The sequence below is a fragment of the Larimichthys crocea genome, chromosome X, assembly GCF_000972845.2.
Source record: "Larimichthys crocea isolate SSNF chromosome X, L_crocea_2.0, whole genome shotgun sequence".
In the NCBI taxonomy this organism is placed as follows: Eukaryota; Metazoa; Chordata; class Actinopteri; family Sciaenidae; genus Larimichthys; species Larimichthys crocea.
The window spans coordinates 22,395,790-22,414,430 of NC_040020.1; the positions used below are offsets into that span (position 1 = coordinate 22,395,790).

The window sequence follows — 18,641 nt, forward strand, 5'->3', positions numbered from 1 at the left end:
TTGTTTTTTGCCCCTTTATTTGATTCTATTTCTGTAGTGTATATTACACTTTCTGCTGTAACAAGTGAATTTGCCCGTTGTGGGATAAATAAAGTATTATCTAATCTAATCTTCCTGCCATCTTCTGTAACTAGAGCCCCTTAAATCTGACACATTGGGCCTTTAATCAGAGGAACTGAATACTTCCTCCCCCACTGACTATACCGGCCTGACAACATACCATCATCCCAACATCACCCTTAGCAAACTTCACCAGTGGCCATTTATAACAGATATACACATGTAAGGCTCCTCATAAGACAGTTTTCTGATGGACCACACTGTCCTCTAACACACGGAGCAGAACTGCAGCATCATCGTGAGCTTACTGAAGAGAGCAATTTGTTGTTGTTTTTGTTTTGTCCTCCTGAGGCAACGAGCCATCATCCTCTGACACACACTGCTGGACCAGTGGTGTCCAGTGTCTGTGACTGTACTGGTGTTTACATCCACATCTCTCTGTATGTCAGTGCATGTTTGTGTGTGTGTGTGTGGCAGAATCAATGAGTGGTTGAAGTTGAATGGGCCTGTTGAAGAATGACACGCAAGAAATATGATGTAAGAATGTGTCGCTGTCGCTGAGTTATGTAATCACCTCTGCCTACAGTCATTCACTCAGGTCTGTTTTGTGTGTGTATGTGTGTGTGTGTATGTGTGTGTGCATACTGTACCTGCATGTTTCCTATGTTTTGTTTATCCATTTTTTAAGACATTTTTGTTTGATATAAATGAACTTCAGGGACGGGGGAACATTTCACGGCACAGTCTGTGACACACAGATCTGTCATCAACTTTCTTTTGCTGCTGCTTCTTTTGGTGAAAGTATGAAGGTGCCCTGGATCTGTATCCAGCTCAAATGTAGGACTTTTTAAATGGCTTTCTTACCATTGTTAGAGGGTGTTTTTGCTGCTTTCTCATGAACACATTGCACATATTTGAACAGAAAATATGCTTCATGCATCCTAAGACTGCTTGTTAAAAGCCTATGGCCAGACAGAACAGAACCATAAATTATGTCTGACAGTTACAATCTTTGTGATGATAGATGTTATTCATTGGCAACATTCAGTATACAATATGTGCACATCATGCTATGTTTAAGGTATGTGTAATATCAGGGAAAGATTATCATTATAGTTGAAATAGCAAAAACAGCCATATTAATTGCAGGTCTGTGACAGGACATGTTTCCAGCATTAAAGTTGAAATGAGCTGGAAAGCTCTAAAAGTGGAAATTTTCTTGTGGGGCATGTTTTTGGGCATTTTCTAATTGAAACTGTACATGGGGAGGTGACAGGAAATGAGGGTTTAAACAGTCAGTGACATTTTATGTTTTTGGGCCAGAATTCAACAGGTCTTAATCTGTATGTCTTACCAGCTCGGCCAACATGAGTTGGTATTTGGTGTAAATCTGAACTTTCTAGTGCAAACGTAATTCCTACAGATATTTGGCTGTCTATAGAGCAACACGCAACAGACATGCTTTGTAGCATTGTATCATTTGTGTTCAACGACTGATGCTCAGACACATCGACAGACAGAGCGAGGAATCAAGGTACAGTAGCTGGGGTGTACCACTTTGGGTAGCGAATAGTGAATCACAAAGCTGCTGCTTTTTGAGTTCATTCATTTGTGTTCATCTTTACATAAAGAGAGATTAATGATGATAAAGAAAGCAAACTAAACTTTGTTTTTTCTACAAAGAAATCACTTTGTGTTTTGTAAAAACTAATCTTGATGCAGAAAAAAACAAAACAAACAATTTAGAATATGGTGCAGGTGTAGTACCAGATGCATTTACAGATGATGTAACACATTTATGATCCGCTGTACAGCCTGTCCATACATCCTGCCTGACTGGTGCTGCATCTGTGCAACTCTCGATAGTGAAGGAAAAAAAAAAAAGGCTCACTCTTTGGCTTCACTTTTTAAACAAAATACATGTTTAAAGTCTGTGTAAAGTAAGAATGAATGTGTTCTGAGTTTGTCAGACCAAAGAAGAGAGTGTTACACCGTGTTCCAAATTATTATGCAAATTTGATTTAAGTGGCATAAACATTTTTGTTTTTGTTTGTTTTTCAATTAAACTGATGGATGGTATTGTGTCTCAGGGCTCTTTGGATCATTGAAATCAATCTCAGACACCTGTGATAATTAGTTTGCCAGGTGAGCCCAATCAAAGGAAAACTACTTAAGAAGGATGTTCCACATTATTAAGCATGCCACAGGTTTCAAGCAATATGGGAAAGAAAAAGAATCTCTCTGCTGCTGAAAAGCGTGAAATTGTGCACTACCTTGGACAAGGTATGAAAACATTGGATATTTCTCGAAAACTTATGCGTGATCATCGTACAGTGGAGAAATTTGTCGCTAATTCAGAGCACAAGCGGGTTCGTGCAGACAAAGGCATAATAAGGGAGGTTTCTGCCAGACAAATTCATAGGATTAAGAGAGCAGCTGCTAAAATGCCATTACAAAGCAGCAAACAGGTATTTAAAGCTGCTGGTGCTTCTGGAGTCCCGCGAACCTTAAGGTGTAGGATCCTCAAGAAGTTTGCAAGTGTGCATAAACCTACTATTCGGCCACCCCTAAACAATGCTCACAAGCAGAAACAGTGCAGTGGGCTCAGGAATACATGAAGACTAATTTTCAAACAGTTTTGTTTACGGATGAGTGCCATGCAACCCTTGATGGTCCAGATGGATGGAGTAATGGATGGTTGGTGAATGGCCACCATGTCCCAACAAGGCTGATACGTCAGCAAGGAGGTGGTGGAGTCATGTCTTGGGCCGGAATCATGGGGAGAGAGCTGGTAGGCCCCTCTAGGGTCCCTGACGGTGTAAAAATGACCTCGGCAAAGTATGTAGAGTTTTTGACTGACCACTTTCTTTTGTGGTACAAAAAGAATGTGCCTTCCATAGCAAAATCATCTTTATGCATGACAATGCACCATCTCATGCTGCAAAGAATACCTCTGAGTCATTGGCTGCTATGGGGATAGAAGGAGAGAAGCTCATGGTGTGGCCCCCTTCTTCCCCTGACCTCAACCCTATTGAGAACCTTTGGAGCATCATCAAGCAAAAGATTTGAGGGTGGGAGGCAGTTCACATCCAAGCAGCAGCTCTGGGGGGCTATTCTGATATCCTGCAAAGACATTAAAGCAGAAACTCTCCAAGAACTCAATGGATGTTCAATGGATGCAAGAATTGTGAAAGTGATATCAATGAAGGGGTCCTATGTTAACCTGCAACTTGGCCTGTTAAGATGTTTTTGATTGAAATAACTTTTGATTTAATTTATATGACCTCCTAATGCTGCAAATTCAACAAATGACCATTTTTAATCTTTAATCTCTTTACAACTAATTTGGAACAGTGCATTCTGAGTTTTTTGAAAAAAATACTGTTATCATTGGGAGGTTTGTTCAATAAAATCTGAATTATACTCTAATGGTTGATGACTTGAAAACTATTTGGGAAACTCTGAGAAAATGTAATTTGCATAATAATTTGGAACATGGTGTATTAACCACCTATTAGATATAAAAATGAGCAGTATTCTGAGCTCCAGGACTGTGGGGGGGTGTGTGCTGAATGAGCTGAATCCACACCCACTTGATGGAGCAGCCAAGCAGCCATTTTGAAGTGACTGAAACGTGTCAGATGAGTTCAGAAAATGACATGACTAACTCTGAAACACTCTAAGCGAGATGAATTCATCTCTATCTCTCTGCTAGGGGTGCAGGGGTAAGCTCAGGGTGACCTCAGTGTGTCATCAAGCCACCCTTTAGGACCGCCCACAAAAACCTGGACTGCCCATCACATGTTTTTGGCAACTATTTTCCAACATATTTAATGTATTTTGAAAGAAATCACAGAATTGCCTTTACACAGACTTTGTCTTCTGGATGCAGTCTGATTAGGTAATATATGGGTATATTTTATGTATACACCACATTTTTAAGCATATATGTTTGAGCCGTACATGAACAGTACATTTTATATGTAGGTTAGTGACATAGTTTTCAGATAATTTAGCTACTGTGAGCAAAAGTGGTATAGAAGTTTTGTTGAGTTATCAACTTTACCTCAGATAAAACTGATAATTAAGGAAATGTTACATTAAAAATACATAGTGTATCATAACACATCATTTTCTTTCCAGAGCTGATGATGCATGTATGATAGAACTGGATACCGGACACAAATCCTGCCTAATACGTACTTCCTGGCTACGCAGCCCACTGAAAATGTAGTGTTCCTCCTGCTTCTCCTACTTGCACCTAGACTGTACATCCGAATGAGTCACTTCAATTCCTTCTCAGCTCTTCTGAGAGTTGCTCACGCACAATGCTGGCCAGGCAGGATGTACTGTTACGTCATCTGTATGGGAACACTGACATAAATTGCGTACACGCAATGAGACCCGTGCGCGCACAAATCAAACATCTGCTCGTGCATATTGTTTTTCCGAGCGCAGACATTCATATAGACATATAACAGAAACATATACAGAACGCCTTATACATATAGTGTCCCTTAAACTAAATCTATTATTGTAATAAGATTATTTTTATTCATAAGCATGGTGTATTTGAAAATACAGCGAGATAATGTGGATCTTTATCCTGGTTAAACTGAACCTTGCTGTCCAATTGGCGAATTCGCTCAACCAATTATATTAGGGGATACAATGGTGATTGGCATGCCCCCAGGCCTGCCTCCTTACTGACAAAAACCACCAACAAAAAAAACAAACCCACTCAAGCAGGGGAAAGTGTTGCGAGTGGACAAGCGTTTTTCTCCTCGCAGGCTACCATATTGTTCCAGGGAGCAGAGATGCAGGATACAAAATAGCTCACGAGTGCTTTGAAAGTGCTCGAAAAAACAATATGCACGGGCAGATGTTTGATTTGTGCACATGTGGGTCTCATTACGTGTACGCGATTTATGTCAGTGTTTTAAACCCATACATGTCGAAGTGCCTGCACCACTTTACAGGCGCACACTGCCTTTTTGGTCTAGAATCTAAAATATATCACTGTTATTACAAATAAGATGTTGATTATCAGCACAAAAGGGTATCGCATTGTAAAATCCCATTTCGGTGGTTTCAGCCTCACTCGGCCTTCACTCAATTGCCTCTCATCCACTCCTTCATCTTTCTAGTGACTCTTCTTTCTCTCTTTGCCTCTGTCACTCTATCCATCTCTTTCTTGTTCCCACTCCCTCTCTCTGTGACATTTTTCTATCTGCCCCCTTACTGAGCTATCTCTCTGCTCATACAGTGAATTAATTTCACTGAATTCTTTGCTGTGCATCAAAGGACGGCGATGTGTCTCAGGTGACGGGGGATTATCAAAGCCTCGCTTCAATTTGCCATCACTTTCTCCACATGTGTTATTGTGGGCTCTCTCTGCCATTACTGGACAGTACTTAGCCAAATGAAATTATCTCTCCCCTTCCTGGTTCTGAATCAGGCCCGAGGTCTGTGGCATTCATTTGGTCTATTTATAGTGATCAGTCTCCCTTAGCTTTATTGGCTCAATGTTACACTTCACCAGCTCAGGATATAAACAAACAATGCAGCTGAAATGTCACTGGATGTGATTACATGTCCTTTTTTCTTCAACATTCATTAATTAGAGGTGCTTTATCATGAGAGATTAGAATCCATACAGTATTATAATGCATATGTACTGTATATGCAGTGTAATGAACAAATCATTATGGATTATGTACAGTAGAATCAATGTCATTCTGAAATAATGAGCTTGTATGTACTGTGTACAGTGCTATGTTTCAGGAAACCGGGTCATTCAGCACAGTTGTGTAAAAAGCTTTTGTAGTTTGTTTTTTTGGAAAAGAAAAGAAGACAATATAAAAAAGAAAAAATGAACTGTAATACAATATACTGTTGCTAATTAGTTGCGTCAAACCATTGTCCTACCTGTCTCAAGCCCATTTCTTGAGGCTGGCTGCATGAATGCAGTTTAAATTGAAATATTTTGTTTTATCTTTTTTCTAGCGGGATCCCGGGGAAGAAATGTGGAACCATCATAGTGAGAGCAGAAGAGCTGAGCAACTGCAGGGTAAGAGTCTGTTTGTTGATTCCCCCGTTGATTCATTTGAAGTAGAATTTCAGATACTTAGCCCTCTAATTAGCCCAAATATCCGGCTCTTCCTATCCTACAAAGTGACAGGCATGACCCATCTGGCACTCCACACAGTTAAAAACTAAAAACTTTGCTAATTACTCAGGGTTGTTGATGACAAGTCTGGTTGTAATACGGGATTTAGCCATAAAATGTCATTAAAATGCTGTAATTACAAGCAATTTTATACAAACTCATACATTAATGCCCTCTTGGACTGATGCAAACACACAGATGCATACATGCACAGATACACTACATACATTCAGCTGCCAGTTTATCAGGTTCACCTAGATAAAACTAGTGCAGTCTAGATCAGAGGTGTTCAGCGTGGGAGGTGGGTCTCCCCAGGGGGGCTCCAAACTGTTCCAGGGGAGGCTCAGTGAATGCAGGTGAAAAAATATTACCTGAGCTGTTAGATTATTTATCAAAAGCTGATCATGTAGAATGACCTAAATGTGTGTGATATGGTTAAAGGGATACATTACTTTAGGGGAATTGTACGATTTCTCCACCTTTCCCACAGTCGGATAAATGAGATGGATAAATGCCTTCAAACAAACCTTTTTCATGTGTTTGTTGTTATAAACATCAATATAAGGCTATCTTGGTTCAAATGTTGACTATCTATAGGATCCAGGAATTAAACAAAACTAAACAAGTAAACTTAGAGGGTGTGAGGGGGGGCCTCAGTATCAGACTTTGAAAACTCTTTGAAAAGCGCTGCTAAATCCTACCTTCACCTTATGTCAAGGAGGGTGGACAGAATATTAGAAACATCTCTCACATCAGTGTTCTTCCTTTATATCTGCTAGGCATGGGTTGCTACAATGTAAATTCAATGTCAGTGACAAATTTCATCTGTATCCAGCTTCCTCTTTCCATTTGCTTTGGACATGCCCTTCCGTTTATAACTTTTGGTTGGACATCCTCAATACGATTTTGCAAATGACTTCTGTCTCTATCACACTGTCTGCAATCACTGCCGTATTCAGAGTCGCCCTTACACCTGAAATATCAAATCATAAAAAGACCTTTGTCATCACTCATGGATAAAATATTTTTCGACTTTGCTAATATGGAGAAAATCAGATGTACACTGAGAGGCCATTTTTTTGCACGTGCAAACAAACTGATAAACTCAAACTTTTGACCATGTAGCTCTCTTTCCTTCAGTGCATTTTAGCACTGAGACTGTATTGCTTTAAGAATGTAAGACATGATTTGTTAGGCAGTGGTGTTGCTATAACACCAGAAATGTCACTGCAATTAGAGACATGAGTGTATTATCTAAAAGCTATTTTCTAAAAATACCACCTTACGTCAAGCTTCAAATACTGGCACAGAATAAATACTGTGCTTTATTTTATCAGGGTATGGTTACTTTAACAGATCTCTAATAACCTTTGCACATATGAGGTTTGTTTTTTTATTCTACTTTTGTTCATGGCATCAGTGTCAACCAGTGTAAGAGGACTGGTTAAAGACACAGCAGAGTGTTTGACACTGTTGTCGTGGCTTCACTTGGACCATTGTTGTTGTTTGTTGGTGTTCCTGCATCCCGCGGGTACATCACTGTACAACAAGATATTTCTAGTGGAGCTACAGTGAAGCGGGATAGTAGATTTTTTTTTTGAAGGTCAAAACATCAAATGTTAATACATCAATATGTCACATTGTAAAAGAGACAGATGTGCCAATATCTTTATATGCCAACTGCATTGCAGCCATCAGAGAAGTCCTAGTTTTGCTTTTTTGTTTATTTGTTCTCCAACTGTAATAATAAAGAATGAAACAGACTGTGTGTGCTTTCCAAAGGCACCCAGGGAAACAAAGTAAAGAGTTTAATTAACACAGAGAATTTCGTTGTGCCAAAAAACTTAATTACACCACTTTGTTTAAACATATCATTAATTGCACATCATTAATTAGATTTATGGATGATATGATGACAATAATATGAAAGTCCCAGAGTGTTCGAGGGAGAAATTAAGCCTGATAATCTTGATTTAATTTTCTATTCTCTGTTTTGGAGCTTGGTGGAGAGAGAGCTCATCGAGTGGAAATATCAACATTTTCCAAATACATGTTTTATCCTTTTTAACATAACATAACATAACATACCATAACCTACAGAGTATTAATATGAATTCATTGTGCCAGACATACATTTAAGTAATAATACAAAAACAGACGGATTGAACGACTTTTAAAATGGTCACAAACAGAATGTTTTACAGCTATTTAACAGCAGTATCTAAAGTGTAAACTCTATGACACCTGAAGCTGTGTAACGTCTTTATCTTGGTCACTTCCTTCCCTTTCAGGAGTCAGTGATGCTGCAGTTTTGTGGCAACAAGCTGGATAAGAAGGACTTCTTTGGAAAATCTGACCCTTTCCTCGTATTTTACCGCAGCAACGAAGACGGATCGTAAGTTAACAAGCAGCTTCCCCGTGGTATTTGTGGGCATCAACTTGATGAATTAACAAAAGCAGCTAGCTCAGTTTTACACACACACACACACACACACACACACACACACACACAGACAGTGTAAAGGTGCCTGAAATGCATATAGTCCCTGAGCCTGATTTTTCATGCTCCAAAAAGCTCCTATACAGTGGATATAGGATCTACATTGCCTATATGAGGTTACATAACTCTTGGTGCTATATGTAACTTATGTCGTTCAGCCGTTAACGGGAGGAAGCAGCAGAATCAGTGATGATGAGCAGGGATAAAAGGACAGTTGACAAGAGGGAAAAAAGGAAGAAAAGATGGATAAGATGAAGTTAAGTGAAAACTGTGTGTGGAGGTCGCAGTTTCTTTTCGCCCCGCAGATGCTTTTATTCAAGTCGACTTCAGCGTCTTAGTGAAGACACATTCTCTTTTTGTGCAGGTGGGTATTTACTGATGCAGCCTAAATGTTCAGCCGCGGAGTATAACAGCAGCACGCCACTGCTACAAAGAGCCAGACTAGGTGCCGCAGAAAAAAGAACAGGAATTGGTTATTTAACCCAAAGATTTTGTTCTTTATGAAATGCTTTTAACATCACACCCCACTTAATGACAAAGATATTGCACACGTATCTGCTGAAAAAAAAAAATCAGAAGCCCAAATGGTGAACCCATAGTTGCAGATCCGCAACTACGAAAGATTTGGTAGCTGTTATGCCTGACTAACACTAACCCACACTGACTAACAGTTAGCTTGCCAGCTACAGCGGTTCACCAACAAGCCCCACAAATGAGACGAATGGGAGCAATTCTAAAAATTCCCCAAAGATAGACGCATAAAAGCATTTAAAAACACATTGACATTATTTCTCCTACAAATATGGATGACTAAATGTGATTTCAGTTGGACTTTAATGGGAATTTGTCACCTGTTAACATTTTTGTATGTCTCACAGATATACCATCTGCCACAAAACAGAAGTGGTGAAGAATACTTTGGATCCGGTGTGGCAGGCGTTTAAAATTCCTGTCAGGGCGCTGTGTAACGGAGACTATGACAGGTACAGTAAGAGACAGTAGGAGTCCCACAGACACAAACACTTCATTGACAGTGTTTACACTTAGTAAACGGAAAGAGAGATTTAGATATATACGATACTTTACATGTATTTGACAAATACCTCCGAATAGGAGAAAAATTGCAAAAGGTACACAGGAAAAAATATCTTTTATTATTTTATTATTTCACTCTTCACCACCTTAGCTAATGTAGCAGTAAGCAGAGTTGGTCAAGCTTCTTATCACTGAAAGCTTCATCAGCTCCTGTATACACTTGTACAAACAGGGCAAATGGCTACATTTATGTATTATATTTATTTATTTTTATTTAAAGCACTACATGGTTTTTGGTGCTCAATCACCCCTTCACACACAACACACATACACACACACACACACGCACGCCAGTGGCAGTAAACTACCACCCAAGGTGCTGCTATGACCATTGAGAGCAGTGTCTTGTATAGTCTAATGTCTTGCCCAAGGACACATTGACATGTGGACAAGAGGAGGTGGATATTGGACCCCCAGCTGTTTGATCAGTGGACATCCCACTCTATCTCCTGAGCCATTGTCTCCTCGAGGCGCTATGAGGGTACCACTCTACTGTGCTTGCTGTGTTTCTAATGACTTAGAGCAAGTTGAACTTTGCTGCATTAGAAATCTTGGATGAATTTAGCTTATAGACCCAAAATGTGTGTCTATAAGTTGACTAGGTAAGAAATGTACTTATTCATTCGCATCAGAAAAGTTTATCATTTGAGGTAGTTAAAGGTCAAATGTGTAGATTTTATCTAGCAGTGTAGTTTGAGATTGCAACTTCCTCTCCTCACTCTCCTGTTCCTAACATTTAGTAGAAACAACCAGGGCTACTGTAGAAACATGGAGGTGGAACATGGCAGACTCTGTGAAGAGGACCCACAAACATGACATGAAAACATAGTTATGAATATTATATTCCTTTTCTGTGGTATTCTGTAAATAGCTCCCTCTAAATCTAACATACCAGACCTTTAATGTTCTTTTAATGAATACAGTGGTATATTGACCTTGCACAGCAGTGTTTTCTGAATGCTTCTGAATTTTTCTTTTTATCTTGTTATAATTCTTTTCTTATTTCTTTGGCTTACACCAGGCTATAGTGATAATGACCTCCAGAAAACTGCTCTGTAATCTACCATTCTGCATTAGGTGGACTTGTCCACTCACTGTTGGACCCCAGCCTTCCACAGACCAGTTGCCAGCTTTTTAAGCAGAAAGATTGTAAATCAGAGGCACTAATAGTTTTTTTAATGGGATTTTCTTCTCCTTCCCTCACCCCTCTTCTCTTTCCCTACAGGAGCATTAAGGTGGAGGTGTATGACTGGGACAGAGATGGAGGGTGAGGGAACACTGCTCTTTTCTCCTGTCCTGTTAAACTAAAGTGATGATGCACTGCATTGTGTTCTATGATCCATCCATCCATCTCTTTAGTATTACCATTTTATTGACATCCTGCCCCACATACATCTGCAACAAGACCCAGAAGCAGAGTAAATGTAGTCATTAACTGTGAGCTATATATTATGGTGTTATATGTATTTATTAATCCCACATGCCATTCTAAGACACACGATACCAATTTTACTGATGACACTTATATGTTGTGCTCCTAAAAAAAATAAAAACGGAAAATATAAGAGCATATGTGCAAAGTGGGGAAAAGTATTTATGATATTAGTCACAGATCTCCAAAATATGTGTCCTAATGCACACTCTAGATTTTTCACTGTCAGGCTAGATACTGTAGAGGAACATCACTACAAAGCTTAACATTTGATAAGACTCACTACTGCTTTAAATATACATTAACTATTAATAATGCTTAAACGGCCTCTCAACAGATAACTTTTTAGAGTCAGTCGGGTGATAAGGATAGTCTTTATCTTTTTAAGTGAGTGGATTCCCAGTACTCAGGCCCTCAGTTTGCTCTTTTGTGATGGGCCTTTCACAGGCAGTTTTTGACATTTCAAGGGCATCTTGCCCTGAGCTATATACATTTCTGACCTGTGCTGATTAACTCCATGAAATTATAAAATTGGTTGCAACGCCCACGCCTCAGGTTACCAAGGAGCTTGTTAGTGATACTCCCACACTTTGTCCTGTACTTTATGGACAATGTGATGTGCTGAACAGAGATGAATCAAACCTGCACTTCTCAAGCAGGCAATTTTACTGTTATTATGGCTTCTTAGATTTTTTTTTTCTGACCCTGCTTCACTACAGCGGCTTTCATTTGGGAATAAATGTGACTGTGTTCATTTTTACAGCCACGACTTTATCGGGGAGTTCAGCACCAGCTACAGAGAAATGTCCAGAAGCCAGTCACAGTTCCACATCTATGAGGTGATATTCTTCACACACACACACTCACATTTGTACTGTATCCTCTAGTCCTTACCCTTCCCATAGCCTGACTCTAATTCAAATCATAATCTTTAAACCCAAGTCTTAACCTTCAGATAGACCTTTGACGAAGAGAGAATGGTCTTATCTGTGCTCTGTGCCTGATGAACAGCCTAAAAGGAAATGAGAAAATAGGTGGAAAGAAGGCTCAGTGACTAAATGTTGCTTTTACTACGCTGAAAGGGTCATATTGAGGCACTGGATTGGGGGGTGAAATTCTGCCTACTCTGAATGGCTCACAGTCCTATCAAAAACTACTTCTTATCAGAGCCTGATATACAAAACAAATAGAAGGATGGACACCTATACAGAAATTTGAGGCCATTTTCTAACACTCAATGAAATGTATGACAAGTCAGGTCTGCTGTATGTATCCATGCCTGCAGTTCACCATGTTCGACTGGTGGGACAGGGAGAACAAAGTGTAGGTATTTTATACATCCATATGTGTGTATTTCTATATGTGCACAGCAGTTAGGTCTGGAGAATTCTTAAGAGTTGAGAGCTGAGCTATAGACACACACTACAGTGTTACTAGCACCAGGCTGAAGAAAAAACATCCACTTGAATGTCAATAACAATATTTATTTTGCACTAGAAGAAGACTTTGTTGAGCGTAAACTCACTTGGATCTGTCTGTTTAGTCAGATATGGTAAGGTAAGATTTTGTTAATGGAAGACATTTTGACAGAAATAATGCAGAACCGGAAGTAGAATATTACCAACAGAGGAATAAAAACAGAATGAGAGAAAATATCTTTTTTATTGAACATTTGCCAAAGCTCTGTTTAGATAACAACACAGACCCAAACTGTTGTTGTGACAGACGTAGCTGCTGCATCTTAATGCTGACATTTTGCCTTAATATATGATGATCTGTTGTTATGTAGTTCTGGAAGATTAAAAAACACACATTATGAAAATCTTCTCCATTTTTAATTTCAGCACAAACGCTACCATTCAGCAACAAGCTGAGCTCACAAAGGTCAGCACAGCTTGTGTTCAAAGTAGGGCTGTGAGTTTCACTACATGATTATGATATCTAAATAACTTCTCATCATCATGACATTTATAGACAAAAAAACTTTTATTGTGTGTTTTTGCAAGTGAATTACACTCAAAATGTGAGTATAGGGAGTTGGAGAGAGAGTCTGTATACGAAAAAAACAGAATGTGAACCACGAAGTGAGAACAGAAAGAAATGGAAACGATTCAAAAGGGGACTAGTGTATTTACATGATATTATATTTTATCATTCTTATTATGATAGTTTGCATGTTATGTTTCAGTATTTTATTTTATTTTATTTTTAAATATAACAGTTATAATTAAAATCTCCTGACAGTCCTAGTTCAAGGTTTAACAAATTTCAACTTTTGGCATAGTGCTGTCCACACTCTGCAGTACACACAAAACACAACATCATGGAGGAGGTGTCAGCATGTTTTATACTATATTTTATACAATAATGTGACCACAACGTGATGCTAGGAACATAGAGCTTGAGTAAGAATAAAACCAGAATTATACTTTCTGTGCTCCTGAGTACACAAGGGTCAGCGTGAGTCCACGTGATTCCCATGTTGATTTACAGCACATCCTTTTTTTAATTACAACTGTAGACACATACATACTATAAACACAATCATTTATTTAGAGCCTGAGCACAGCCATCATATTATGTCAGTAATTATGCACTGCCTCGAGTTATTAGTTAAGAGGATGCTGTTTTCTACCTAAACTCCATAATGATGTGCTGTTAAGCTAACACCAGTTCCTCAGAAGGTGCTTAGTGCAGCTCGCTGACTGGTCCTTTAACTTCTACACCAGCTGCATGTGAGCAAACCATAAATCACTGAAGGTCAAGAGTCAGCGAAGGTGCTTATGAAGCACAACCTGAATCACTTACTGTAGTGGCACGTGCGTGATATAACGTGATGTTATTCCATCAGACCATGTCGTTTCTGCCTTTTTCTTTCTCCAGACTCTGTCGAGGCAAAAATGCTGACCCTCACTCATTAGAGGTACAGATAGTAGGCAAGCACTGAATGTGTCAAAGTGTAAAAAGCCCATAGATGGAGCTCATGCTGTGTGAGGTAACGGGTTACCTGTCAGTCAAAGCAAACAGAACTAACTCCTGACCAGCGCTGTGGACATCTTGTGGAAGAATTAAAAGACGTGAGCATTTTCTGAGACACGTTTGAAGTTTCTAATTATTTCAGTAAAGTCCGTCTTCTTTTGTAAGCAGTAAATTGGGATAACAGTGTGAACAGGGAAACTAATTCCATTGATTAAACTGAATGTAATGTGGTGATAGAAGTGCTGCATTGTTAATTTTTTATTTTTTTTTTTCATTTTATTTTGTTGAATAGAGTCTAAGTTGATTGAAGCAATAAAAATGACTCAGGACTCGAAAAAAAGAGTCAGGATCCTTCTCCTATTATATCAGCCACTGCTCACTCAAACACAATAAACTGGATTGAAGCTCATGTTTTCTCCACAGGTACTAAATCCAAAGAAAAAAGGAAAGAAGAAGAAAAAGTACCAAAACTCAGGAACGGTGAGTCAGCAGTTTGTGAACTCCCACTTTCTATTCACAGTTTATGAATTATGAAAAGCAAGTGCAATATACAATATATACGGTAATATATATAATGGATCTTCCTGTAACTGTAAGAGTTTATGGCAACATGAACATGGTGCCACACATACATCAATACTGTACTGTGCAGGTTAGAACTGAAAAATCACAACTCACAGTTAAGGTGGACTCCTAACAGACCTTTTTCACAGCAGCCATTTTGACATGAAGTATTAGGGCCAACACAATGATGCTAATTTAGGTTCCTTAATTAGTATCATTGGAAACACCTGCTGATAATAAATTACTTACTTGGGGTCAAACTGTATTATAAATACCTTTCTTATATTAGTTTATAATGTGCACACATGGTGCATTTCCAAACAAAAATAGCAACAAGTGACATAGTATAAGACTAACACTAACACTGGTTGGTCTGCAAAATATAATGAAACTTCCATCTGTGCTGTGTGCACTGTACTTTTTACATTACTGTTACATTTTCAAATTGATTGAACGAGGGAAATTCTCGTAAAACAACGTTTCAGACAACATATGAAAGTTACAGCAAGATTATCAGATTACAGCATGGGTACACACACAATTAGTCAGGTCATCAAATCTTCCACAGCCTGATGTGCCTTCCTCTAGTGCCTTCAATCTGTGTTTTTAAAGCACATCCTCCAGAACCAAAGCCTTTTACAACAAATTCAGAGCTGCAGGAGCAGCATCAGTAAAAATAGACAGATAGTGACAATAAATGTCAGAACAGAGACAGTAACTTAAATCATGTTTTAGGTAGAAAATTTTACTTTATTGAAACTTAGAGGCAACAGCAAGCTTTGGCTTTGCTACACTACTGAATAGGAATCATTAGATTTGTGTAGCTCAACCCTCCCCTCATAGACATGAGTTTGGATTGTAAATGTAACTGAGCTTGTGACTGGATGGAATGAGCCTGAGAATGAGAAATATTGAGACGCAAAACAAAGCCACATTTCAGACTGATATTAAACCTGAAGTCCACCTGACCAGTCTGTTTTTAGCCATCACAAAACGACAAAATTATAAACTTCATTAGTTTAATCTGACAATCATTAACAGACTGTTAAAGTGATTCCTGTCTAATTTCTACATGTTCTAACCGGCAGGTCACTCTCCTGTCCTGCCTGGTGGACACTGAGCTCTCCTTCCTGGACTACATCCGAGGCGGGTAAGTTCACACTAAATGGCAGCACATGATTCTGCAGAGATGAAGCACCTGCATTACCCCAATCATTAAATCCACTTGCAGTACGTAGTGTGGACTCTGCTAAGAGGATTACTGCTCCGTGTTTATCTCTTAGCTTTAATATTAAGACAGACAGCTGCCGATAACCCACCGCTTAATTGCTCTCTGCTGCATGCTTTGAAACGTGCTGTGGTATAATCTAGCATGATTGATGATTCCACATTACTTCTTATGTGATTTATTTTCTCTTGTAGGACTCAGATTAATTTCACAGTGGCAATTGATTTCACAGCATCAAATGGTAAGTGTTTTAAAGATATGCTCGTATCAATGAAATCCCTTAAGGGCATCGAACAGATAAAACTTTGGCGATTAACGCTCAGATCCTTATTTGATGTAAACCTAAGAGATTCCTTAGAAGTCAATTTTAATTTACTTATTCTAACGACACTTAAACCCAATGAAGGCAAAGCAGTTGAAAGTTGGATCATTATTTGAACATTATCTGTTACTTTAAACATCTGAGCTCAGTTTAATGTTCTTTAGTAACCACAGTATGTACATTTTGTGCCTCAGCCTAGACTGAAAGTCATCACACCCCCAGTTTTTAAAACTGCAGTACATTTCCAATTCACCATGTGTTCAGTGTTTATGAAGGCCCATAGGTAAACTGCTGTACATTTGTCAGTGACAACAATTTAACAGCAGACGAACAAAATGAGCAATGCTGCACACAAGACGTTGTCACGTATGAGTGATGTTCTCATTTTAGTCAGAGATGATTTAGTAAGTTAATATATGTAATACAATTTAGACGAGACATAATTTTCCCGTCTTTGAGAATGGCTGAAATAATAGTGATATTATGCACATAATGACATGCTGAAGTTTTTCTTTGCTCATATTTGCAAAACTACTCACAGAATTTGTGTCAGAATATAACGATCTCATTAATTTATTTTATAATATTGCACAAAGCAGCCCATTAACATTTATTGTATATTAGAAAACAAGCTAAAAACAACAACATAAAATGACCAAAACCAACAATGAATTCATCTAACAACATGTATCATGTTTGTAACACAAGCCTGATGTATTTCATCTCTGTGCCATGGAGCTTTATTGTTGTTCAGTAAGCAATCAAAACACATAAATGAGCCACAATGCTGCACTGGGTGACACTTTCTTTCATTATGATGAACATGGGAGCTGTAGTTTCTTTTGATTAAATCCCACATACATCATCCTCTTGCTAAAAAGAAATCCTCACTAGAGCACAAAATGTGTATCAATCTGCAGCTGAAAGTAGTCCAAACAAACACAGCATTACTTTTGTTTGAGTAACATTTGCTAAAATGAATGTGTCCAGCTGTTTTGATACTTTAAAAAATAAAACCACATATTTCTGAGCCATTTTTAAAGATTTGTGTGTCCAGAAAGAAATGATGGGCTCTGCGCTAAATGCTACAGAAAGGATACGGAAGCGGGAAAGTCTTTACAGGCGAACTACACCTTGTTGGTTGTGTTCTGCCATGATGTTGGTGGTGGGAACAATACAGAACAGCAACCTCCTTAAACTTTAATGTCTGTTTAATGTGTGGCTACAGTTTTTGGATTTATCTGTTCTCATTTCCCTGTTACAATTGTTTTTGCAAATGAAACTAGTCTGACTTAAGTCAGATGACTATTTCTAATTATTTACATGTTTATTAATATCATTCATATATGACTGTGGGAGAGAAGATCATGAAGGGTCAGGAGGTGACTGTAGATCATCATTTTATGTACTAAGTGTAGTAGCTGTAACCGTGACTTCATGTCACTGAGCTCAGCTGGAATACTGTGTAATAATCTGAGTTTTGAGATAACCAGTACGAATATTTCTGCTTCCAGTGCAGCTGTGTCTGCCAGAAATGTCTGTGTAACTAAAACTCGAGTCTGCGTTTTTAACCCCCTTCCACCCACACCCCTCCTTTTTATTTTAATATGACTCACAGCCCAGGGGGAGCAAGCATAATTACCATTTTGATGCCGATGTGTGTTTTATTGTGTTGAACCATTCGGGTCCCAGGCAACCCGTCCCAGCCCACCTCGCTCCATTACATGAGCCCATACCAGCTGAATGACTACGCCATGGCACTGCGGGCTGTTGGAGAGATCATCCAGGACTATGACAGTGACAAGATGTTTCCTGCGCTGGGCTTTGGTGCCAAGCTTCCTCCAGATGGACGGGTCTCACACGAGTTTGCTCTGGTGAGAAGACGATTTCTTTCACTTTTTCCTCTATCATTTGTATCATCCAAACGTCCAGTCATCCACCTGTCTATAGGCATTCACACATCTTTCAGTAATTTGTCCTTCCGTGTACCACATAACAAAGCCACAGAGAAGAAGCCATGCTAGCAGCTTTCTAAGGCCACATTCAGACAGATTCGTGATTTAAGACAGAGAAAGAGGCAAAGAGCGAGCATTGATCGAGAGACAGTGAATGAGGATGAGGGAGAAATAAAAGAAATAAAAAGTTAGACACACCTCCCTCACCGCTGGACAACTCTGCTGCAATGCTGCGGCACCTGATGCTGTCTGAATGCACTCTAATGCTGTATGCACACCTTTGCTGTGAACTAAATACTAATGTCAGCATGCTAACATGTTCAAAATGACAATGCTA

The 18,641-nt window shown here is 38.9% G+C and overlaps 1 protein-coding gene across 3 annotated transcripts in view; it reads left to right on the forward strand.

Annotated features, from left to right (window-relative positions):
- Nucleotides 1–18,641, forward strand: part of LOC104925118 (copine-8) — a 70,204-nt gene that overhangs the window by 38,364 nt on the left and 13,199 nt on the right. For 2 of the 3 annotated variants that reach the window (XM_027283762.1, XM_019262378.2), the window contains exons 7-15: nt 6,067–6,130; nt 8,521–8,624; nt 9,608–9,712; nt 11,050–11,091; nt 12,020–12,095; nt 14,659–14,715; nt 15,888–15,949; nt 16,222–16,268; nt 18,042–18,223. In XM_027283762.1, coding sequence (XP_027139563.1) covers nt 6,067–6,130; nt 8,521–8,624; nt 9,608–9,712; nt 11,050–11,091; nt 12,020–12,095; nt 14,659–14,715; nt 15,888–15,949; nt 16,222–16,268; nt 18,042–18,223 — 739 coding nt within the window. The remainder of the gene's footprint in view (nt 1–6,066; nt 6,131–8,520; nt 8,625–9,607; nt 9,713–11,049; nt 11,092–12,019; nt 12,096–14,658; nt 14,716–15,887; nt 15,950–16,221; nt 16,269–18,041; nt 18,224–18,641) is intronic. The other variant, XM_027283763.1, reaches the window with a different exon arrangement.